At 45.7% G+C, this 26,252-nt stretch overlaps 1 protein-coding gene across 3 annotated transcripts; it reads left to right on the top strand.

Annotated features, from left to right (window-relative positions):
- Positions 1–226: 226 nt before the first annotated feature.
- On the top strand, positions 227–26,252 carry LOC135399653 (mucin-2-like). Of its 3 annotated transcripts, XM_064631386.1 has the most exons (9): positions 227–401; positions 3,313–3,331; positions 6,337–6,476; positions 8,126–8,155; positions 16,751–17,119; positions 19,613–19,729; positions 21,936–22,226; positions 24,297–24,485; positions 26,105–26,252. In XM_064631386.1, exons 1-9 carry the CDS (start codon positions 374–376, stop codon positions 26,110–26,112), a joined length of 1,191 nt encoding a protein of 396 aa, XP_064487456.1. In that variant the 5' UTR covers positions 227–373; the 3' UTR covers positions 26,113–26,252. The 3 variants fall into 3 exon arrangements, with proteins under 3 accessions (XP_064487456.1, XP_064487458.1, XP_064487455.1); XM_064631388.1 differs by lacking the exon at positions 6,337–6,476; XM_064631385.1 differs by lacking the exons at positions 227–401; positions 3,313–3,331 and adding an exon at positions 3,918–4,060.

Raw genomic sequence — 26,252 nt, forward strand, 5'->3', positions numbered from 1 at the left:
ACCATTCTGCGTAGAACTTTATTTCATTCGATTGCACTTCATTTTCGTTTGCGTGGTGCGACACAGTGGTGCGACACTTCAGCACCCCCACCACTTCAATCATCATTACTTTCTCCACCAACCTTCCCCACATTCCCCACCCAAATTGTCACGGTCAAGTTATAGTACCGTTGGACGTCCTCATAGCCCTGGCCGATCTCCCTTGGGGCTAATGGCCATTCTCCGTGGGACGAAGAAGAAGAAGAAGTCGAGTGGGGGCGCGGAGGGTCCCGGAATCCGTTCTTCTAGGCTGGCGTTAGGCATCGCTTCCCAGGGCGATTTATTATAGCTCAATTCCTTACAATCATTTCGAAATTGTAGTGCAGCGGTAGCTATGTCGTCTGTCGGTGGCAGCAGCACAGGTGAGTAATATCACTGGAGTATAATTGGAGGTCAATAGGTGTGGATGGATTTGGTTCGATCACTCGCAAACCTAACAGATCAGCATGTCTCCGAACCAGGCAGCGATTCGTCGATGCTGCCGATCGATTGCTACCCATTTCGCCGGCCTCGGTGGATAAGTTCGAAGTGTATCCGCCTACTGATCCCGAGCTTGCGGGTTCGATCCTGGTCGAGGATGCCAGCAACTTTGTGACAGGGTACAAGTTGCTTAGACACGCCGTCTTCCGCGAGGGACGTTAAATAGGGTGCGCCGCGAGCCGACCTTTCGGCACACGTAAAAGAACCCTCAGGTAGGCAAAATTAATTCACAGACCGACCACTGTGGCGTCGCAGTTGTCTGAAGACGTAAAGCTACGAATTACTGCTTAAAAAATACGAATTATTATTATCTACCCATTTCTTGTGAGGTACATGTATGGCTTAACTGAACAAGCAGGATGTAATTGAAGATGACATCTTGTGCTATTCGAAATGTTCTCTATGTAATGTGCTCGGGTGTAGTTCCGTATCGGGACCACTCGTTTTTAAAAATTAGTGAAAGGGTTAGGAAGGTAAATAATGCATAGAAGTGGAAGAAGTTCATATACTGAATCTAAAATTATAAGAATTCTGTGGACTAGAAGTTTTTTATGTGCATTTCAACAACCTCATCTGATTCTCTTTTAGCGGAGGAGAAACACGTGAATGCTAAGCCTAGCTGATTGGAAACTTGCCGTCTTGCGCAGGCTGTCGAACCGAAACGTTCTGTTCCGGTTTTCGTTCCGGTTCTGTCATAAACGGCCCGGTACCGGTTCTGCTCCGGAGCAAAAAAAAAAAAAATAACGGTTCATATCGGTTTTAACCGATTCCGCTTCTGGTGGGCATATTCATTCTCAGAAAAAAAAACAATATTGCTAAATGTAAACCCGTCTATTCCGAATTGGTAATCAATATTAATAGGCAGCTGTGAAATTGGTGGCTCCTGGTTCCTGTAGGTGACTCTCTGTTCAAATAGGCTTCTTCCTTTCTTGAAGCGCATGATACAAACGGACTTGTTTGTCGTGATGTCATACGTAAAGTGCTTTCTTGCTGGATTGGTGCGATCGCATCCCATCCGAATGTCTGTGGCTGCTCTCTAGCCAGCAAGCACCGCCGCACGAGCACGACGCGCTCGACGGCTTAGTGTTCTTTTCTTCGTGTCCTGTCCACAAAAGAGTCGCCACTTCGCACGCGCTTGCCCTCGCGGATACGGTGCATATGGTTTCAGCTTCGCGACGGTAAAGCTTCGCTTTCGGTAGACTTCGCTGCTCTCAGACAAGGGACACGTTGCGCGACACTACCGATAGAGAAGCCGTTACGTACCCCCTTGAGTTGTTGTTTAGTTGAGGAGAGTTTGGGCGGATGAAATTAAAACGAACACTACGGCACGTTGGTAGAGAGTCACAACCGGGCACATGTACCTCTATGTGCACGAACGATAAAACGTTACAAAGGGAGCATAAGGGTCATAGTATACCGACATACATTCCACCGTAATCGTAACACTCGTAAAGTATCCATGACATGACTTCAGAACACACGACGTCAGTTTCATTCGCCTACTCGTAGTCCAAACCGGTGAAGTTTTTTCTTGGACCGAAAACCGCTAAATAAATTTTTCTGAGCGAAAAAAAAACGTATACGGTTTCGATTCCGTTCCGGTTCGCACCAAAATAGCGTTTCTTTTTCAGTTTTCGGTTCGCTCCGACACCCTGGTCTTGCGAAAGGTAGGGTCGTTGAAATGGGCTAAATCACCTCACTTTAGTGAGGTTAGGTACTACACATTAGGGGAATCTGGGGGGCGCCGCCCCCCCTCCCCCCTCTCCCAGGCACGCACTAGGTGGTGCGGGCGTCGAGACTGTGCCTCGGGTTAGGTCAGGAGGTCCTCAGCTAAGATGGCGGATCGCCATCAAGAAACCGGCGATAAAATTTAATTCTTATACGTTTCACGCAATGTACGAAGGTCATTCCTGTTTAATTTGCTTACTAATTAGCTCCTCTTTCACGTAAAAGCGTTTGATTTTTGTTTTTATTCTTTTTTCCGTTGAAAAAGTCAGTTGTCCCGATACGAAGCTACATCCACGTGCTCTACTATGGCCTCCTACACTCTTAAAAAAAGGGTGTACTTTAACTCCTTTTTTTTTTTGCCACATATATAACACCCTTTTGGAGAGTACAATTGCGCTCAAAAGTGTGTCTGCTCACTACCTCAAGGGAGTAGCATAACACCTTTCTCCCTACTGGAGAGTAATATTACTCCCCGGCAGGGAGAAGGTGTTATGCTACTCCCTTGAGGGAGTGAGGAGACACCCTTTTGAGCGTAATTGTACTCTCCATAAGGGTGTTATATATGTGTCAAGGAAAGGAGTTACACCCTTTTTTTTAAGAGTGTATAGCTCTACCCAGTGGACATAGCATGCTTCTAAAATATCATAGTGTGACGTGTTTCTAAGAAAAGCGGATGCCTTCCTATAGGCGCGTAGGCCACCCATTCCTTCATTTCCCGCAGAACAATGAACCAATGGATGGCCAGATACTTGAAAGAAACGACAATGATGCTCGTGCTCTGTTTGCGCAATGTGATGATGATGACTGGAGTTTTGATGGCGCACAAGCAACGATTGCGCAATATGTTGACATACGATAGACATGGCCAAGCGATGAAATACCCGATACTTCGGCTATTAAGCTTGATTGGCTCCTAACAGCACTGGCATTTGTGGTTGAACCTTTTATACTAATCTGCCCACGATGTCATCATATCAGAATTCATCGTCATAAAAACACACGCGTGACGTGTTTCACTCTTCAGTCATGAGGCGTTTTTGTAATACGTTGAATAATTCCTTTCAGATGCCGAGGAACAGCCTGGGTAAGTTTAAGCTGCGTTATGTACTCACAGCGATATAATGCCCTGCAGGTCATCGGTGCAAAACACGTTATTTTAAAGGTGTAACTGAATGATGTTTGGGGCATGTCGCAACCCTACTTGCCCTATCATGCGGTCTATCAGAGGCCACCGTTCAAAATATTTTCGCTGGACGGTGCCACGCCACCACAAAATTTAAATCCCGAAAATTTAAGGATCCCTCTCCGCTGAATTGGCGCGTGGGGTTTCCGGCGTACCATTTACTTTGGTGGCCTTCGTAGTCATAATTGCCCTAATGGGTTGATGACTTTCGTGATAAAAAGAATGCGCCAGTTTTATGTCTGAGACATATGTACACAAAAAAAAGTTTCAGTGAAGTTTAAATAGATGTCGAGGGCGTTTCTTCATTGACGTTATCGTTGTCCTCATGATTAAGATCTAGTTCTGCGAGGATGGGTGGTGGGTGATAGTAGAAGTAAGATACGTAGCTTTGAACATCGGTGATCGAGGAGCACTTCGTGAAAACCACGTCGATAGTAGTGACACCTAAGATGGTCGGTATCAGATGAAGGTAGATATAATCCAAAGTCGTGTTGCTGGCGTCTCATGATTTCAATGAAACGCTTGGTCTGTCGTTTGGGAATGTCCAAGTTGAAATCACCAGTCAATGGGAATGGGTGTGTCGAGAAACCGTTTGGCAAATTCTTTGCCGGCCGCCGAACATTTTTACTGGTAAGTCTTAGCACAAGTTCACAGTTGTCAAACAGCTGAAGGACATCTTGCAGACGACAATGAAGGCCACTGTTTGGTGATCGAGCGCATTTTAAAGCGCTGAGACGAAAATGCTAGAGGAGCCGTACACGTCATAGGTTGCTCTGCGGACCTTCTGGCTATGTGCTGTCCAACTCGCTCAGCACTGGTTTTGCGAGCCTTAGGTATCTTAGAAGTTTCGGGCTGTACAAAGCTTTCCGTCTGCGGTGCGCTCTCGTTATGGAATTTATGCACCTTGCAGTACTTCGGCTTTCCTTGCGCTCATACTCTAGTAAAGCAATTGACTCTTTATGGACGACCTTCTGTTTACAAACATGTGAGGTCACGAGAACACTGGTTCGAGGTTATATTTTGCTTTGGGGGGGCAAGAAGCGGGACGAACGCGTCTGTTGATAGGTGCCCACCAGCATGGTTTGCGTGGCGGCGTTACGAAATCGATCACGTAGAGGTTCAGGTCGTCTATTCAATGGAATAAATTCGACCTCTCTATATGGCATGTAACTCCTCTTATCAGCACGGGCTCTCGTACCGGACCCAGATAACGAGCATCTATAATTCCACTTCCCGATGCACCGTTCGATCTCGCAGTGGCGCACGGCACTGAGTTTTCGTACATCGTACGATACCGCCTCTGCGTACGTAAGGGGCAGCGTTGGTGATTTTGCGCACGCGCAAGGCATAAGCAGGGCTTTGCGCGTTGCACAGAACCACCAACGCTATCCATTACGTACGCAGAGGCGATAGCGTACTATGTACTAAAAGTATCTATTGAAACTTGCGTTTCGGTATACACCCGTCCTTGCTCTCTGAAACCGTGAAGGTTTGCAAATTGTATCTGACCAAGTTACTACACAATGCTAAAATGTTACTTGAAATCTCGGAAGCCACGTAAAAGATACGATTCTTCGTCAACCAATTGAAGGGACGGTTACGCAATTTCAAGTCGCAAGTTTCAATGTCAGCTGTGTGTGAATCAATTACCTAATGGTTCTTATAATACAATGGTTGAAACGGTTCATGATTATACGACGTCCATCGATCAAATCCGCTCGTGCCTTCATAATGTCACCCCTCGCATCATACGCTGTCTCGCCAGTTGCCCACCAATTGAGTCTGTCCGTTGTTTCCTGTCCTTCAAGTCATGTTTTCGCACACTGGGTGTGATGGATGAACCAATTTCTTTTCTTTTCTCATGTTTTATCTTACGAGTACCAGTTAAAACGCTTTTTATTGCTGGTTGGATTTCTGCGGGAGTCACGTGACGCAGGTTTTCAGCACGTGACGCTGCAAAATATCACCCGCGTCCAGATTTCGAACAGTAGCTCCAGCGCAAATTGAGATAGATGTGTAAAAGTTAAATACATGATAGAGGAATAAATTTTCTATCGTTCGGTCCAGATTTTGTGGATATTACATGGTGGCGTGCCGTTCACTGTAAGCGTAGGACGTTGACGACAATTGACGAGATCAGAGATATTTCCAATCTGCGTACCAAATTTAATCTGCCAATAGCAAGAAGCGAGCGAGAAATGACAGTTCACGGTACTGGGAATTTCCATGATATCATGAGTTTCGAATGCTTCGATTACCCTCTGCTGGGGTCATGTGACGAGCCTTTGCTGCGGGCGCCGACCATGCGATATCTCAGGTTGGTCAGCTGGCGCTGCAAAATGCACAGCAAAGTCAGCCATGTGTGCAGCGGCGTGACCTGCGTGCGTACAGTGTGACGTCTCATCAGCGCAGCCAGCACCTGTGGTCAGCACTCCCTATCGAATCCTTTTACATCGCAAACTGACGTCAGCCTTACGGGATTTCTGAATGGGTTTTCTGAACGCTGAGCAAGATCAAGGCCCCCCGCTTGCGCTACAAGTCACTTAAGATTACCGTTTTTGTGCAAGAACGCACGTTATTTTATGTAGAAACCGCCGCAAATGAAAGATTATAGAATGGAACTTTCGCTGCTCCTTTAAGAAACGCAAACGCTTTGATCCAACTACGGAAGTTCAACTCCTGTGCGAACCTTACGAGATCAAACACAACTATCGGTTTGGGCGGCCTTATGCTGGAGGGGGTGCCTGTCGAGGTATTCGGCATTCGCTGCACCTATTGTCTACGCGTCTGTTACCTAAAACTTGGAACCGCATCGACGAAAATAGCTGTCTTTTTCATTTATCGGGCATTGTATGACGGGAAGCGTCACGACTCCTTTAATGTGCATGACACACGTGACTGTGCAGGGAGGCGGTAGGGTTCAGCAGCGTGAAACGAAGCGGCATCCTACGGATGGTCTTCGGCTTCGTTGCCATTGTTGTCGTCGTCGTGGTCGTCATTGTCCTGGCTGTGTTTGTCCCCAGATGGAATTCCACCTCAGGGGAAAGTAAGGCACATCTAGTTATTGTTCTGAGCAGAAGGACTCTTTGCAAACCACTTGGCTCTAAATGGTCCTAAAAGGCCTGAGGGCTTAATCGCTTCATCGTCGTTACGGTCGTTACAAGCTAACGAGTGGCGGGAAATTCAAAATAGCGGCGGGAAATTTAAAAAGGTGGGCACGTGATAAAACACGTGCACGGCGCTCTTCGCGCGATGCGTGAAAGACGTGGTACACGTCACGCGCAATGTGTCACGTGCCCACCTTTTTGAATTTCCCGCCACTCGTTAGCTTGTAACGACCGTAACGACGATGAAACGATTAAGCCCCCTGATACGACAGGCAGAATTAACTAAGAATTAAAGTAACTCGGGAAAAGTTTGTAACGTCATCTGAAACTGGATAAACTAACAGCTGTACATCTGAGTGCCGAGAATATCTTGTTAAAGGGAGACTTCGGAACTATCTCAGAAAAAAAAAAGTAAACGTTACACGACGTTCCTGGTACATATTGGCCTGCAAATACCGGCTATGGGCATGGTTTCCCTCTTACGCCATGTATTAGGCGGAAGTATCGGCTACTCTAACCCTAAACAACAGTCGGGGGGAGGAGGCGGCCAGAACTTCCGAGAGCGCCCCCACGAAGCTTACGCATGACGTCACAGGGTACGGAGAAGCAGCAGAACTACGCCTGAGTTGCGGCTAGTCCTATGGGTGTAGGAGCATGCATTGTTCTGTCATCGGTTCAGGTCCTTACGTCCCGGCATCCTTTTCGTCTGACTCGGACGGGGGCAATGAAGTTTCTTCCGAGCCACCGTTAGATGCAGACATCAACGTCCTTGTAGCACGGGTGTTGCCGCGGGTGTTGATGACGGGTCTTCCTTCAGAGTCTCATCTACAATGTATATATTTTTACTTTTATCAGACTTGTGTCGATTATCAAAGGATGTAATATTGGACCACCGTATATCCATAACTCTCTGAGTCCTCTTTTTGCGTACGTGCCCCGTTGAGTTAACATAGATCCGGGAAGAGCGTAGGAACAGCGTGGCTCCACAACACTTTTATTTCTTGGAACACAAATAGCTGGTGCATCAGACGTGCTCTGATGCCGAACATTTTAGATTCGAAATGGTCGAATGGTAGATTCGAAATGGTGTCGGATCATTGCACTCATTCCAGTCTTTCGGAGCACTGCCTCCCACTCACGGTGACGCGCTTTTCATCTCTGGAGAAGCCAACAGAAGCAACACCGGATGTAGAAATGTACTTGTTGCCGCAAGTTTTGAGGAAACCCCTCGCACCGCCCCTCTTCTCACTTATGGTTGCACAAAAACCGAAAAAAGCTACAAGGCGTTGAATGAATACAAGCACAGATCAAGCAGACGCGTACCCAGAGATGCAGGAGGACCGCCCAGTGTTGCTTGCAACATATTCTTGCTCCTCACAATTAAAAAATCATTTTTGTGACGTTTGCGCCGTTTTTATTCCGTAACTGATATTCCGTAACTGTGTCCGAACATTTCAATAATCGTAAAAGCAGCAGAAGAATGCAATTCGGAAGTATGCAGAATGATTTTCTTCCGAAGTCTCCTTTTAAGCTGCAAGCAAACAAGTGCACGCAAGCAAATGACATTACTGGCGATTTTTTTCCGCAGAGCTGCACATGCAAGACAGAGGGGCTACTGGTAAGTTCACTTTTCTCTCTCCAATACGCAACGCCCAATAGGTGATTTCAGATACTGCCCTTGAGCTCCGCACGGGGGCCCTCCGTCGCCCAAGTCACGCGCATCGCGCAATGCTTCGTGGGAAATGGTTTACATTCGTGCTCGTCTGCCTGTTGCTCGAAGGTGCGGGAGGTGAAGGAGAGAGAAAACCGAAACCGTTTGCGCTCTTCTTCTTCTCTCTGACTCATGAAAACTAAATCCCAAGGTGCACCGGGGCTTTCGCAACACTGCGCTCCCTGGTGGGCCATCCATGCAATTTCTGAAATCGTCTATTGAAGTACACTTTGCTCTTCGATGTCTGCTGGAACACCTGGAGTGGTACTTGGTGACGGCACTGTAAAGACAGAGGATAAACGCATAACACGCCGTATGCCAATCACTGCGCTGAACGGCACAGTAATCGCTTCTCAGTTGAGGAGAGAGTGGTGCCTCCGCATTTTGTGGTAGCATATCCAGGTTGCCACAAAGGCGTACGTCTTCGATTTTCAACATGACATGACATGACATGAAGTTAAGAGGGTTATGTGAATGGCAGTTTGTTCTGACCACATCATGTGCTGAAGTTCTATGTTTAGGGTGTATATCTATGGCATGTAACGTACCAAAAAGTACACATTGCGCGTACAGCGGAACACTGCGTTGTATAACCATGACAATTTAGCTGCAACGGTGACATGTGGTTCAACATAGAAGGTTGCAAGCGAGGCCATGGAGGTGACATGTTGAAAGTGGTGAAGAAAAAGAGTGAGGAAGGAAGGTGTCTGAAGGGTTGACCACGACGGGTGGGTTTAAAGGCAGTCTTGAATGTATCAATCCATATGAACTTTCTGTGATACATTCGTTTCCTGCTTCGGTTTCTTACACAGGCCACCTCCTTATGGAGTAGGACAGTGCATTTTTGCTACTGCTTTATCTACACTGCAAGCAGTTGCCTGTCAATGAAATAAACCTCGCAACAAATGTTTCTGAATCAGCCAAGCACGCATAACCATCAATAATCCCAAGCAGCACATTATACTGAAAGTGGAGCGCAATGAGGGGTATAGACGGCATGTGTCTTATCAATGTTCTTTAGTTCCACGGGTCTGTTCAAGGTCATCCACTTAGCCGTCCTCGACTCACCCATACACTCGACTTTCAGTATGTTGTGCCAATCCCAAAATTCGCGGTCACCCCCCAGTCGGCGCACTCCGTCACTATACTCAGCCGCTATGCGGGAAGCTGCCTTACAGGATGTTAATTCAATGGGAGACAGCGTTTATGCCAATAAACAGCAAAACAGAATAAAATTTTTAAGATGTCATCGCCTAATAGAGAAGAACACCATGTAAAGAACCCCTGGAGACATGAAAGGCACCAGCAGAATATAAGCGTAGTGCACCCTGGCCAAATGAATTTTACTGCATTGCGCCTATGGGGATTCCGTCGATTTTTGCACATCGCCCATGTTTAGACTGCGATTTTTCGACAAAGCCAGTCAAATTCTGCAAATGTCATCGCCTATTTTCGTTCAGTACGTCCTCCAGGCCACATACCAACCACGGCACGATGTGTGAGTGTTAATCCTGATGCACCCAGGGCCTTCAAAGTTGCGACTCAGACAGGGTTCCCCTCCTAGACGCTCGACGGACTAAGTCCCAGTATTATCGTAATAGGCATGCGCGAGACTGTACGGCCGGTCTGAAGGAGTTCGAAACGAGAACTGTCATGTTTTCCAGAACTCGAAGTGGATGACAGAACAGACAACTTTATTTTTAGTGAGTAATATAGAAATGATACCGTCTTGTATTTTATATCGCTTTTATATTAAACTATACAACTTGATAAAACTGTCCATTTCGAGTGCCGTTTTGGAAGTGATTTTGTCAAACGCGACCTTTCAGGGTGCAACAGGAGAACAAGGTACGGGGCTCAAACCCCGTGATCGTACTTTCAGATATACATACCCATATACATTACATTATATAATCAGCTTAGGATGATGAAATTCGCCATTTGGCCTTTTTGGAAGCCATTTTGTCAAACCCGACCTCTCAGGGTGCAACAGGGGAACAAGATACGTGGTTCAATCCCGTGATCTTCCTTTCACATATACATATTACGAAATTAGCTTTGGACATCTTTAATATTATTTTTATATCAAATGATATTAAGTCCCAAAGTTGACGAAATTGGCCACTTGGCCATTTCGAGTGCCGTTTAGGAAGCGATTTTGTCAAACACGACCTCTCAGGGTGCAACAGGGGACAAGATACGGGGTTCAAACCCCGTCATCTTACTTTCGCATATACATATTACGAAATCAGCTTAGGACATCTTTAATATTATTTTTATATCAAATAATATTAAGCCTCGAAGTTGACGAAATTTGCCACTTGGCCATTTCGAGTGCCGTTTTGGAAGCGATTTTGTCAAACGCGACCTCTCAGGGTGCAACAGGGGAACAAGGTACGGGGTTCAATCCCGTGATCTTACTTTCACATATACATATTACGAAATTAGCTTCGGACATCTTTAGTATTATTTTTATATCAAATGATATTAAGTCTCAAAGTTGACGAAATTGGCCACTTGGCCATTTCGAGTGCCGTTTAGGAAGCGATTTTGTCAAACACGACCTCTCAGGGTGCAACAGGGGACAAGATACGGGGTTCAAACCCCGTCATCTTACTTTCGCATATACATATTACGAAATCAGCTTAGGACATCTTTAATATTATTTTTATATCAAATAATATTAAGCCTCGAAGTTGACGAAATTGGCCACTTGGCCATTTCGAGTGCCGTTTTGGAAGCGATTTTGTCAAACGCGACCTCTCAGGGTGCAACAGGGGAACAAGGTACGGGGTTCAATCCCGTGATCTTACTTTCACATATACATATTACGAAATTAGCTTCGGACATCTTTAGTATTATTTTTATATCAAATGATATTAAGTCTCAAAGTTGACGAAATTGGCCACTTGGCCATTTCGAGTGCCGTTTAGGAAGCGATTTTGTCAAACACGACCTCTCAGGGTGCAACAGGGGACAAGATACGGGGTTCAAACCCCGTCATCTTACTTTCGCATATACATATTACGAAATCAGCTTAGGACATCTTTAATATTATTTTTATATCAAATAATATTAAGCCTCGAAGTTGACGAAATTGGCCACTTGGCCATTTCGAGTGCCGTTTTGGAAGCGATTTTGTCAAACGCGACCTCTCAGGGTGCAACAGGGGAACAAGATACGGGGTTCAAACCCCGTCATCTTACTTTCACATATACATATTACAAAATTAGCTTAGGACATCTGTAATACTATTTTTATATCAAATAATATTAAGCCCCGAAGTTGACGAAATTCGCCACTTGGCCATTTCGAGTGCCGTTTTGGAAGCGATTTTGTTAAACCCGACCTCTCAGGGTGCAACAGGGGAACAAGATACGGGGTTCAAACCTCGTGATCTTACTTTCACATATACATACTACAGAATCAGCTTAGGACATCTTTAGTATTATTTTTATGTCAAATGATATTAAGCCCCGAAGTTGACGAAATTGGCCATTTGGCCATTTCGAGTGCCGGTTTGGAAGCCATTTTGTCAAACCCGACCTCTCAGGGTGCAACAGGGGAACAAGATACGGGGTTCAAACCCTGTGATCTTCCTTTCACATATACATATTACGAAATTAGCTTAGGACATCTTTAGTATTATTTTTATATCAAATGATATTAAGCCCCGAATTTGACGAAATTGGCCATTTGGCCATTTCGAGTGCCGGCTTGGAAGCGATTTTGTCAAACGCGACCTCTCAGGGTGCAACAGGGGAACAAGGTACGGGGCTCAAACCCCGTGATCTTCCTTTTCACACATACATATTACAAAATTAGCTTAGGACATCTTTAATATTATTGTTATATCGAATGATATTAAGTCATGAAGTGGATGAAATTGGCCAATGGCCATTTCGAGCGCCGGTTTGGAAGCGATTTTGTCAAACTCGACCTGCCATGGTGCAGCAGGGGAACAAGGTACGTGGTTCAAACTCCATGATCTTAGTTTCAGATATACACATTAGAAAATCAGCCTTGGACAGCTTTAATATTATTGTTATATAAAAATATATTAAGCCCCGAAGTTGATGAAATAGGCCATTTGGCCATTTCGAGTGCCATTTTGGAAGCGATTTTTAAAACGCGCCCTCTCAGGGTGCAACAGGGGAACAAGATACGGGGTTCAAACCCCGTGATCTTACTTTCTCATATACATACTACAAAATCAGCTTAGGACGCTTTTTGCTTAGGGAGTGTCGTTTCGGAAGCAGTTTCTTCAAACGCGACCTCTCCATGTACGGCCTGGCACCAGGATTAAAGGGGCTTCCGTTTTAAAGGGCTCGATCTGCTGCCGAGCGTTGCGGTATCCTCTGTTACAATCCCAGTACAAGCCGTTCATAGTATCTTTTTGGCACAATGATACAAGTCATTTGAGTCATTGTAAAGGGCCCTGCTGCCGCCTTTTCCAAATTTTGCGGTAGTTTCCGATGCAATCACAGGAGAGGGGCATAACGTAAGCCGTCGCGTCTTTATAGGTGTGTAAAATGTCGGCCACCATGATTAAAGGGTTTTTTGTCCGTTTTAAAGGGCTCTGCTGTAGCCTTTTATGGAGTTTGCGGCCGCATCCGTTATAATTCCAGTAGAACGGCAATATCATGCATAACCCGTTGCGTATACTTATATGACTTTGGAACTATGATACAAGGGGTATCGACCGTTTTAAAGGGCTCTGCTGCCGCATTTTCTGTATTTTGCGGTAGTCTTTGTTACAATCCCAGTAGAACGGCATTGCACAAGCCATTGATGACATGTCATCGGCAGCATGATACAAGAAGTCTCGCCCGTTCTGAAGGGCTATGCTGCATCCTTTTCCCGATATTTGCGGTCGCCTGTGTTATGATCTCGGTAGAATGACATAGTATAAGTTGTTGATAATATGACTGTGACAGCATGACACAAGGGGTTTTGCTCGTTTAAGAGGGCTCTGCTGCCACGTTCGCCGAATTTGGCGATCGCCTGTGTTATAACTCCAGCAGAATAGGATTGCACAAGACACTGGTAACTTTCTTTCTTTCGCTCCATGATACAGGGAGTTTCGCCCGTTTTATAAGGCCTTGCTGCTGCCGTATCCAAATTATGCGGTCTCCTCTTGCGCAATTCCGGTAGAAAGGCACAGCGTAAGCCGTCATTAATATGCCTTTGGTACCATGATACAAGGGGTTTCGTACGTTTTAAAGGACTCTGTTGCTGCCTTTTCCGCATTTGGTGGTCGCTTCTGTTGCGATCCCTGTAGAAGAGCATCATAAGCCGTTGATAATATCTGTTTGGAACCATGATTAAAGAGGTTTTGCCCGTTCTAAAGGGCTCTGCTGCGGTCTTTTACGGATATTGCGGTCGCCTCCGTTACAATCCCAGTGGGAAGGGCAATAGCATAAGCCGTCTCGAATATGCCTTTGACACCATGATACAAAGGGTTTTGCCCGTTTTAGAGGGCTCTGCCGGCGCCCCTTCCAAATTTTGCGGTCACCACTGTCAAAATTCCAGTACAAGGGCCTAGTATAAGTCGTTGATAATGGCTTCGCTATGCAGAATACACCAGTGACTCTTTGTGGTGTATTCCATGGGTGCCCCTGCCATCATCGGGGTTGCAGAAAGGTTACTTTTTACTTTTCTCAAAGTTGGCAAGTGATGCAATGTTTCAGAAGGATACTGTGGTGGTGGTGGTGATGGTGAAAGGGCTTGCCGTTGTCGGCCTCACGTATATGGGTAACGTCACGACTGACGCCCTGGGGAAATGTGCGTCCTGGGCAGACTTCTAGGGTCACTGTGTGTCATTTCTTGCAGGTCGAGGTGTAAACATACCATGGACTTGTTTATGCGTGCTGCACTTCTAGAACAATTGGTTGATTACCATGAACAGTGAAATTCAAACGGCTTCGTAACGGATATGTTCTCAAGCGGTGAACCACCCCAGGCCATAGTCATGAACTATTTGTTGTTGTTGTTGTAACGGATATGTATTTTCATATATGATGTCTTTTCCTCAGACTTTAGCACCAGTGCTCGTAGGTGTCTGTTGCCGTGTAAATGTTCGGACTGCCGGCGATTTGCTGTGCAAGTTCACTTTTGTGCCCCGTTTTTTTCCTTGCCATCGCGGCTCTCTCACGCTGAATTCAAACGGAAGGTATCAGCCTTTGGTCCGTTGCGCAACTCGTATCAGCAGCGAAGAGGAACGACAATTTCTTCTTTGTCATTGCGGCTGGCACTATCATCAATGCGCATAGAAGCCAAGATGCGGTACCCGGCGTGATAAGATGTCTGCGTGATTTCGAGTGGAGAGAACCATAGGGTGGTATATCTATATGAATACATATCTATGCGTATATGCATTGGTGGCCAAGGTGTATCGGGAAATCTCATGAATTACAGGGGAGTGGTTGGAAAAATTCAGGGGGAGTGTACACCTCTCTGGGGGGGGGGGGTAATCACCCTGGAAAGGACCGCAATTATAGCAAAGTACCTTAGCGTAAACAGCTGAGCGGTATAGTTATTAGGCATTCGCATATACAATTCGTCAATGAGAAACTTCACTTGACACACCAGCAGAGACAAATGAGCTTCTTTTCCAAATTAGACATTGAAAATTTGAAAGGCGTTGCAAGTTCTTCGTACATAGTTCTTCACGAACGATTATCCCAACGTCCAGGAGCACTGAAATTGTCGGTTTACACACTGTATTGCTGATTTTGCTTGCATTTTCAACGTGAAAAAGAAAAGGGAAATCAGGGAAAGAGAAATAATTAAAAATATTCACACAATGACCCTCGAACATAACTACTCCATCTATTCTTTTAATATTTTTTTTCACTGCGCCTCTCTGAGCTGAGTATACAGTTTTTCGCGCATGATATCCGGAGAGGCTGCTGCTATGCTGTAAGCCCATAAACTTAGTGTAATAATTAAGATGATGTCATTCTCTGCACTTGTCTCCACTATAACTTCTCAATTATCATATTACTTACAGTGTAGCTTATCAAAATGCACGTTCAGACCAGATCGCTAATCGCTATAACTACTAGCTGAGGTTCATGAGTCACAAGAACTGCTCGAATATGAATGTCCTTCCTAACGTCGACAGGAGCAACACTACATCGAGCAAGGGTAAAAACAATGCCTGAAAACCTGGTTTCATTCCCACTTCTTCATTATTGGTGTGCGTGTGTGTGTGTGTGTGGGGGGGGGGCAGCTTTATTCTATTTAGTGGTCAAGAGCCCTCGGGACATAGAATAGCTGACTGCAAGCCATGCACATGCGGCCCGCGTGTGTGAGAGGCCTGCTTGCCCTGATCTAAGCATTACTTCATCTTAAGCGAGAAATAAATAATGTACTCGAGGGCGCGTAGCACTTGTTTAGCGTTATCTCCAAATCTGGTATTTAGTTCTGCTCCAAAATATCTGGTCCAAAGAAGTCGCGTTTGATCAAACTATTGCCACTCGCATCGCCACAGCACTCGCAGACGCCAAACTGTCCGTATCTTCCATTTCATTTAGTAATAATTCTGGATATAAACGTGATATCGAAGATGCATTCACTTAATTACGTAGTCTGTGTATCCATGCTTAATAGCTATGAGTCCGCGGCCCATACCTGATTCCCTTGCCAGAGCCCGCGAAGTAGCGTTTGGTCAAATCATTCATTTTCAAGCGACCAAAGAACAAACAGGAGACAAGATCAGACACAAGTCGCTCTGTTGTTGTTTCGTGTTTGTTCTTTGGTCGCTTGTGGATTTACACCAACCAGCCCAATCTATATACTTCAGACATTTTGCCAAATCGTCGCCCAAGAGGCACTCACTGGCACCAATTTGTCAGTTTCCTCTATTTTAGCTCGTAATAACTCTTGATACCAATTTGATACTGATGGTATCATCATAAAATTACGTAGTCTGTGTATCTTCTGCGGACCGTAGCTGCTGTCCTTGCTGCACTCTTAGAACTCGCACTTAGTGAATTTGTCGTCCAGAAGGCTATCACAGGCGCCAACCTGCCAATTTCATCCGGCAATCTCCCGATATCTGGAAAGTCTCATGCTCGTTCCCACAGTTATACATCACGTCTTATTCTTTATCTTATGCGAATGCTCCCGGGCGTGTTATCGGTGTTGTTATCAGGTCGGGGCGCGAAAAGGGAGTTGTTCGCCTCAGATATGTCCTCCTCTCCCTGCCCAGATCTGTTCCTCCTCACGTACTCACGCACCACCCTGTAAACTTAGCTTCCTTGCGTAGTCCTCTGCTATCAGGTCAAGCAGGGTTTCAGAGGGGGTGTCCCTGAATGCTGCTCTTGCTGCTTGGGATATGGCAAAAACGTTAGCGTAACAGTAGTAGCCTTATCGTTTTCACGTGGTCTTTCGTGGTTCTCCACCGCCCCCAACTCTCTCATTACTGTGATTAATCTCATGGACCACTGACTATTAAGAACTGACAAGCACTTGCATTCCCTTTTTCTCCTTCGCCAGCGCAAACTGTTTTTACTTCTTCGTGGGACGCTCACATGAACACAAGTTTAATGACAAAGTTTAACGACAACATAACGACTCGGGCGATCCCACCTCCAATCACCTCCAGCGTGCCACGATCCAGCAGTGCTTCGGATATGTCGTTAGGATTGACGACGACGGGAGGACCAGATCACTCGACAAGATCCGCGAAAGTTTCCGAAGCCTCGCCTTCGTCCAGAAAATCTTTTGCGTCCACCTCTGCCTCTGCTGTACTGACAACGCCTCGGTTTCCTCAAACGAGCATGACAAGGGCAAGCCTTTCCCCGGCGAAACCAACGGACCATACTACGTCAGGCAGGGGAAGGATTGCCGAGCCAGAGAACAGAAGTATGTCGATTCCCACATTAATTGATTGTCTGTAGACAGCTACCTCTGCGAAGCACGCCTGCATGCATGCATGGAAATTATAACGTGTACTGTGTATTGAAAAATAGGAAAATGTGTACCTAGAGGTTATCGATGTTTTATCGAATATCGATAAATAATAAACGACAGCGAAAGATGACTCCGCGGCAGAAGTAGAGGAGTGAAACAAATTGATAGTTTATTTTAAAATTTGGATGGAATTTTAATAAGTGCAAGTATGAGGAATTTACTCGACAAGAAACTCATTACAACTATGTAAACAGTAACAAAGTTACTAATGAGTTACAACTTATGAAAATGAACTACTAGGGTGTAAGGTGGGGCAAGATAAGACAGATGTGCAATTGAATATGAAATTTTTATTTTTCGCGTTTTTCAAAAAAAACTAGCCATAGGCAGAACGGATGTTGCCGGTCTAAAATAAGCATAGAACAAGGAATAGAAAAATGCAGATTGTCTCGAGGCATCGCGTGGGGCAAGATGAGAGACGCCATGGTAATGAACTATACAAATTAGTTTTCGCAATCCAAGTAAACCAAGTAAAGACCGTAGGCTCCTACGCAACCACCTTGAGCCCACCGCCCACATGATGTGCAATAAAACCACACAGAACCCGGTACTATTTTGCTCCACCGTTCTTTGCAAACAAGACACCGCCAGTCTGATGTGTCGCTGGTCGCTCACTTTTGCATGCGCTTCTCCTTTGCTGGAAATATCCTAGGAAACAGGAAAATTTTCTGGAAAATACTAGGCAATATGCAAAAAAGAAATCGCCGAGGAACAAGCATGCAGCCACCTAATAGTTGACATATAAGTTTCTAAGTTTCATTAAATTGTTGCGTCTTGCCCCGTGCATATCATCAGATGAATTATTTTTTCTGTCGAACATCGGATAACCAAGAGTGCTCATATTTTGCATATATCTAGATGAATGCATAAAGAAATAGGATGTGGACTTAGATTAAGCCAGCGAAACGCTGCTGCACAGATAACAAGAAAAAGGACTGCAGAAAATCCTTTTTTGCGGGTCCTGCGGGAAAATCCTGCCTTTTTTGCGGGTCTTTACATTTCAGGAAGAAGCAACCGATTCTTTTTCTCTTCAATCAGGACAATTCTAACGTGCAATAAAGAGGACATGCAGAGCCACCTATGAGTAAAGTTTCAAGCGCATGGAGCAACGCGTCTCTGAGACAGCCGACGTCGAGCAAAAATGTTGCGTCTTGTCCCGTGTCTCATCTTGCCCCTCTTACCCTACTACTTGTTCTAAAATGAACTTATTACTTTCAAGTCACTGGCTACGTAATGCGTACTCATTATGTCTTGAACCCTGTATAATTATTTCACATCTTGATGCCACAGTGTATAGCATAACACTTTTTATAATAGTTCGGATTTTACGGAAATTTATGCCAATCTTCCATATGACGAAAAAATCGTGATCTTTATGTGCGTTTTTTTAAGTTTGCGCTTGATGATTCTGGTGCCTTAATCAATTTTATCAGTGGAGCAAAAAGTTGTCAATTGTAGGTTCGATGGGTTGCCATCCTCTGCGCATATTTCGTAGGACCACGCCAAAGGCGACGTTTTAGATACACAGTGCACTCCGACATTAAAAATGCGCTATCTGCCGCTACCATGAGTGCCACCTCTGAATACACGATGCAAACTGAATTGGTAGCGTACAAAAGCAACTTTGAACCTGTTCCAAGTTAGAAGGTTAAGAAAAGGAACGAGCTCTTAGAGAAGTTACTAACGCAACGAGCTAAGTTACCCCCACTGAGTACACTAATGTGTTACCCACCCACACTGGTTACCTCAATAACGCTTAGCATGACAAATAGTGTCCACGTTACGAAGGATATCGTCATTATAAATCGTTATATTAACCTATGGTTATCGATATTGTGATTCGTATATCAGCATTTATTCACATTCAAGTCGTCAATATTTTCCACCTCTAATGGCCTGTAGCCACTGTGCCACAATGAGAATGCTGTTCTCGGTATGTCGAACGTACCTTGACCAGGAGTATTCACGAGCATTGACTTCTTAGGGCCGTAAAATCCTAAGAGCCGGGCTCCTCTACATACTGTTTCGTGAATACCTAAGCTACAGGCTCACGTTCTGGTGCTGGCCCAGCAAGCGTTATTCACATTGCAAATGCAGTTTTCAGATGCCGTTTTGCCGTTGGAGGTTTTCCTGTTAAGTCGTTTATGCTTGTAGCCTGCATCGAAGAATGCTGGTTGTTTTTATCCTCCCTCAGTTATGACCGGTTCTGAAATCAATTCGTATTATGTGTTCGTATATGTATGTTTGATAAAGCGGAGTGTCACTTTTCTTTCAAAATTCGAGCCGCCGATTTCGGTCAGCATTTATCTACAAACATCGAACGACAAACATCCGCCCTGTTCTTGTTCACGGTACACCGTTAATCTACCTATACTATATTTTCAGCTGACGAACCCGAACGTCCTGCCGTTTCGCCAGCAGACGGCAAACAGGTCAACAGAGGGCTCAGTGTCTCTGAAGGACCTCTGACGACGAAAGCTCACGGGAACTTGTCCTCCGCACGTAAGAAATCTGAACACATTAACCGTTTTATCGTGAACTTAGTTGCTCTTGCTCACTTTATACTGGGTATTCCTGGTTTTCTAAACATGCGTTTTTGTAGCAATTTGTAAGTGTGTAAATTGTCACAAAACGAGGTACACCCCGCTCTCCACTGAAATTATGATTGCATGCAGTTGTTGCCGCAGAACGCGTTATGCGGTGAAGTTTCTTTTTTTTAGAGAGTTTCGTAAGAACTTTTATATGAATGAATTTGGCAAATTGACCCAAGCAGCATACGATCTCGGTCTTATATTGGCCGGATATTGGAAATACTAGTTCAATATTGGACCATCATTTGACAAATATGGCCAATATTCAGTCACTATTTGGGCCATAATGTTGTGGTTCTTGTGGAAGACCACTGTCTTTTTTTTTTTGTTGTTGTTGTTGTTGTTTTCCGAATTCCTGAGGATAAATCTAGGCGTGCGGAGAACGAGTACGAAAAATCTGGCCACCTCTGAAACCTTGCTGTAGACCAGGGGCATGAACCTTGGATGGCCATGCGGAAAGACTACCGCAGAACGCCCCGAAATGCCATGAAAAACAAGTACAGTCGCAGCTCGTTAATGTGACACTCGTTAATACGACATACCCACTTTATGACCTATTTTCTTAAATTACTGCCCCGTTTCTTTAACTCATCATGCTCAATACTCAAAAGGCGCTCTAGAGATGCGAACGAATGCTCTACAGAACCGACAGACTTTACTGTCGTTTTTCTCCTTATCGTTGATTTAACCTCATAAAGTGTTATTAATATCTTAACGTGTCCCCTCTTGCTACGGCTTTCGGCACCGCCCTTCTACCCCGCATGATGGGGGTTTGAATGGGGCTCTTTTTACCCTTCAAGACAATACATCGCATGCATGTTTCCAAAACCGGAGCACTGTACGCTACTCCTTCCCAAGACGGACGGAGAAACTTCAAACTTGGAAAGAAAAAAGGACAGAGAAAAAAATCTAGATTCATATGACTGATATGACAATTAATATATGACTAGTAAAAAACTACCTTTGACTATAACTATTTCACCTCCATTTTTCACTTTGTTCCTTTCTAATTTCCCCTGGACGACACCTGAAGCTTGTAAGTTCCAGTGTTAGGTTACCGGCCAAAATAAGTGCTCATACCCGCACATGGTCCCTAACATGGACAGGAGCAGCACGACACAAGGCCGGGGGGGGGGGGGGGTAAAGGAATGCTTCAATATCTGGTTCCATTCCAAATGTCTCTCTTTCTTTTTTTTTTCTTTTTTTTCAGACGGCCAGTTTCCTTCTGTTCCGTGGTAAAAGTCCCTCATTACGCAGAATAGCTGAGTTTGGGTCACACGGTGTTTGAAATTCCTGCAACAGGCGAACGCTTGAGCAATGAGGTGGAAGAGGAGCAAAAAAAGAGGAAAAGAAGAGGTGTACAAATCAAATGCTGTCTGTTTCTGTGACCTTCTCACACCCAGAAGAACGTGATTTGTTGTTTTGTTTCCCTGTGAGCACATTTCAATATGGTGCTGATTCCTTCTTAATCAAGAGAAATGGCACTTTGTACAGCTTCCCCACCATCTCACCCAAAGCGAGTAGCGGCGAGCTTGCAGGGAGCACCACGCTCTAAAAACAAAAATTCATCGCATGACTCTTATCACCTCCAATTTATAGTAGAGAGCGGATCCTATGACTCTTTGTGACGACTATAATATAAACGTCATATGTCGTACAGTGGCGCACGCCTACCATTTTCAACAAACCAGCAGATTAACCTAACCAAAAACGAACGATATAATTTAATTTCCAGTGATGGTTGGCTGGGATCGTCCTATGCGTGCAGAAGGTCTGTTCCCAAGGTGTGGTTGTTGATGTGCGTTTTCTCAACACTCTTTTGAAGGGAACTATTAGCGAATTCCTATGGTCATGCCTTAGTGGCTGTTTTCGTTCCCCGGCAGAGGATACGTGCTTCAGAAGTCTCACCACCCAACTCGCTTGGAGCGATTGCTTTTCGCTCGTGGATTCAGATTGGGTTAGTCGGTAGCGGATTTCGCTGCTCTGGAGCGGGTTCAACTGCCCGCTCCAGATCGACGAGCGTCACTCGTTTCGTGAATAATGAAACCTTGCTTACATTTGAAAGTTTGTGGCGACGTCTTGACCGTCAGCTCCACAATCTTGGTGTTTGTTTCCAGGGGATGATAACAAAAATTCTACCGATGCAACGCCTGCCGAAAAGATCATAGAGACGGCGCACGGGGCGAGCTCAGTTAATCTCACAGCTACATTTAATGGTTCCGGAGACCCCCTGCCAACCACGAGGCCCCCTGCAGCTCTTCTCGGCAAGGGCGATACAGAGGACAATCGCCAGGCTACTTTGACGACATCGGCGATAAACGTCACAGAGCCGGTGCATAAGTCGAGGTCTGCTAATACTACCGAAGACCGCCCGGTGGCTATGGTATCCGTTGCAATGACCGACATAGGTAAGTCGTGTTGCAGTGGCAAAGCTGTCTGCACGAACAGCGGTATCATAGTCAGCATATTCATTGCGTCTACCGGTGGATGCACTGACTGATTGCATGGTCATACCTGTCGTTTGTATTTGGTGTGTTGACTCCATGGTTATTTTTACGCAATAAATTCCGTGACCCGATCGATAGCGTCGCACGGTTCGCTGTCATGACACAAGGGGAATCGTTCGCTTGCCTTTGATGTGCTACTTGAAACGGTCGTGCGCGTACGGTCGGATATATCATACGGATTCTAAACACGGCTTGCAAAAAGTATAAGATACAAAAAAACTCCCTAAGAATTTCCGGTTCACATTTTTCTGGAAAGTGTCCCGAGATGTACAAAGATGACCCAAGTAAGGACTGACAAAGCTTGTCACACGTTCGTCATACTTTCCGCTAAGATTCGACGATGAATTCACAGACATGGGCGTAATTTAACACCGGGAAGGAAAAGGCTAGTCACGAAATCCCGTCCACTGTCATTTTCCTATGGTTACACTTGAGCAAGTGGGGGACCACACAAGTTCGTTCTTGTCAGCCGGTAGCTTTCCAGACTACTCGGCCGTGGTTCGATGTGGTGTCGTACAGGACGTCGCTTCAATCCGTGCAGCACGCACATTTCCCTTACCGTAAGATGATAGAACGGCGGTGAGCGAAAAGAATGGCAGATATGCAGCAAGTTACACTAGCATCACATCAAAGACAGTACAGTACAGTTCTCCTGCTTGATGGCGATACAGAGACAGAACAGTATATTTTGTCCCGCCTGTCGCAAATGCGGGGTTTACATCGCTGTGTCTTATGGGAACCCATTCCCCAGGCCGCACTCGCCGATCCTGCCCGTGGAGGAACGCAAAAAAAGTACGTCAGTCAAATATCCAAACGTTTATTTCATACCTTGACAAACTAAGGCAGCTCCTTCGGCAGCACTCCCCTCGATCGTATGGCTCACCATGCCCCGTCCCAACTCTCGCCGTCCTTTTTTACCGGTTCCCGCGTCACTCCCTTTCCACCCTTGGGAAACCGAGTCCTCCCGCGGTGGCTTCTTTGTTGCCCGCTACTGACGTCCCTATAGTCTCCATAAGTTTCGGCTGTCCCGTGCTTGTGCAACGTGACGTGCCTGAAGCTCTTCAGAAGATGTACACTTCCTAGGACGGCACATAATGCCGCTATTCGACTCCGCACACACACGCGAACAACACCGTCTCCGTTGCTGCTATAGGCCCCGAGCAACCGCCATAGGTGGTGGCTTGCGTTCCGCGCCCTCTGCGGGATGTTTTGTCGTCAGCGGTAGGACGCTAAGTGACGAAGTCAGCGTGTGGTGTACGAATGTGTGAGATGGATAGTCGTATCGGAGCGCTTATTACACCAAACTGTCAGAAGTGGGAGTATGGAGCAACATTCTGACCGTGTGTTGCTGAAGACGCTATTTTGGATGAGGCAACTTAAAAATTGAACGTCGCGTGAAGCTTTGATCTGTCCTTGACAAAATACTTTCATGTTGAATACTTTCATGTTGAATACGTCTTTGGTGCTTGAATTTTCTTTTAAACTAAATCCGCGCTTTCTATGTTTTCAATGCAATCGGAGATATGCATAATTGTTCAGAAATCTGGCAACACTGAACTTTGACAGCCATGTGGCCCATGACAGTCCAGTAGCCCAACTCCCCCGCTTTATCTCTGTTGGTCGTTAGCTCGCCCGGTAACGTTGGTTTGCTGAATTGAAGATCGCTGGTTCCATTTCGGCCGATGACTGTGCCATCCTTATGCCAAGAAAGAGGGGTTTTGTCGATGCGACGTACGGAACAGGATCTTCACGAGATTGAGCCCTTAACGGGCGTCGCTGTAGAAGATCATCGAGATGCAACAGTTAGGTTCTATAACTGGGCTGGCCGGAATGTGAGCAGATAGGAAGTCTGTACCAAACAGGTGCCCAGAACAAGTATTTTTTGTGCGGCACTTCAGGAATTCAACTGACAATACGTTTAATTTAGACGATACGTAAGTACTCGTCATAATGTTTCACAACCTGTTTCAGGTACCGGCATCGCTGTAGATCTATCGCCAACAGCTACCCCGGTGAAGAGTGAAGAAGCCAACCCAGACGAAAAAAAATTGACCAGACAAGCCGCCAAGGATGTGACGAGTGCGTCAGAAATACTACCAGCGCGCACCGTATTCCACACAGATGGTAGCCCAATCATTGCAGAAGCTGCAATGAGTACTGGTGAGCTCACTACTTGACTGTTAAATGTGGTTATGGAAGGGCTAAAGGCAACGACAATTGCCAAATGTAAATAGCCTGGGCTTAGACAAATACGGATGTTTTATTATAGTGGTTTAAATGAATAACTGAACTGAACCTGAACTGAATATACCTAGAGTGGTCAAAGGGCCTACTCAGGCCGCAATGCATGGACGCCACAGTGCGCCCTGTCTGCACGTTGTTCTTCAGCTGGTCGTTGCAGCGCAGAAAAAGTTGCACTGGCTCGAGCGCGCATGTCGCACGGGCAGCCTCAATCTAACCATTGGTCCTTCTGTTCACTCTTCGTTCGTTTGTTGGCTGAACCCGCACTGGTATACCACACTGCGCTGCACGTAAACGATCACAATGAGGCTCTGACAGGCGGAGCCTCAGAGGCTTGTGCAGTGACGTCACGTTTGGTCACGTGGCATGGGAAAACATACTGCCGCACCGGAGTCATCGTAGACGGGTAGAAATCCAGCGAACCGGTTGGGAAGTAACGAAGCGAGTTGCCTCAAGACGAGAGCCGCCGATATTTCGAACATAGACTGTTCTTCTGGGCTCCGTCCTTAATCATTGGCATGGTATTTAAAGGGTTAGGTATGACGTGTTAAAGGTTCATGCGAAGTGGGTCAACAGCCCGGAGGGAAGAAAGGGTCCGTACAGGCTTTTACGGCCGAAGTGAATGGCCGCTTTATTAGAGTGTGGAGGGGAGGCACAGTATGGAGGGCACGGCTTTGGTTGTTGCGGTATGCGTGGAAGTACGAGAGGAAATTGTAAAAACACACGCTGCCGCCTCATTCGAATCCGAAGTATGACGCCTGTAACGCATTCCAATGTTTCCCCATGTCACGTGACTCAAAGGCTGCTGACGTCATGTGAACGAGCCTCAGTCAATATCGGGAGCTTTGGCTCTATGAACACATTTTCAATCAAGTGAACTTCGGTGGTATGCTCCATAGTAGAAGTTCAGATGCCAATATTGGCGAGAAGAACCTACTGGCCTTCGCCCCCATCTGTTCCGAAACTGTGGTGGAAATTTATTCCGCGTTGATCACTTACCGTGGTACCGATAATTCAACGCGAATTACTGGCATCCTTTTTGTGCAATTTTATGAAAGAAACTGCAAGAGCAGACTCCGAATGTTGAGAGAATGGCAGAATTGATTCGACCCCTGTGAAGGAACGGGAAAACGTCATACTGTGACGGACCAATGTCGACAACCATTTGACAAATAATCATCGACGGAAAGGCCGTCGCCTACAAAGCAGGGAGCAGGGGAGCTCGGAAACGATCGTCTGCGTCTGGGGCTCCCACGCCTGCAGCGGCAACGTTAACCTAAGAAAGCTCGTTTACTTAATATCTACGCACATTTCGGGAGCGAAAACTGGCCAAATATACTGTCGAACAATGTTAAGCATGCACGCGTTTCTGACTGTCGTGCGATATGTATAGGTATTCTAATCAAGGAATGGCTGCATGGTCGGATCTGATACGTGATCTCTCCATAAATCGGGGGATTCTTCCAATACAACTCAGCTTAGAAAATGATGTCAGAAACGGGCAAGGTAAATCCCGTCTTTTTCTATTTACATTCCAGGTCTATAACCGAGGTCACAAGAAAGAACTCCGTATGCTTGCTTTGCCGTGCCCTGCGAAGCCTTGCCAATGAAGCCTTCCTTCCATCCAATTCAAATTGCTGTGCAGATACTTTGAGCTATGCCCATAATAAACTAATACCTTTACGA

Source organism: Ornithodoros turicata, chromosome 7 (assembly GCF_037126465.1).
Source record: "Ornithodoros turicata isolate Travis chromosome 7, ASM3712646v1, whole genome shotgun sequence".
Lineage (NCBI taxonomy): Eukaryota > Metazoa > Arthropoda > Arachnida > Ixodida > Argasidae > Ornithodoros > Ornithodoros turicata.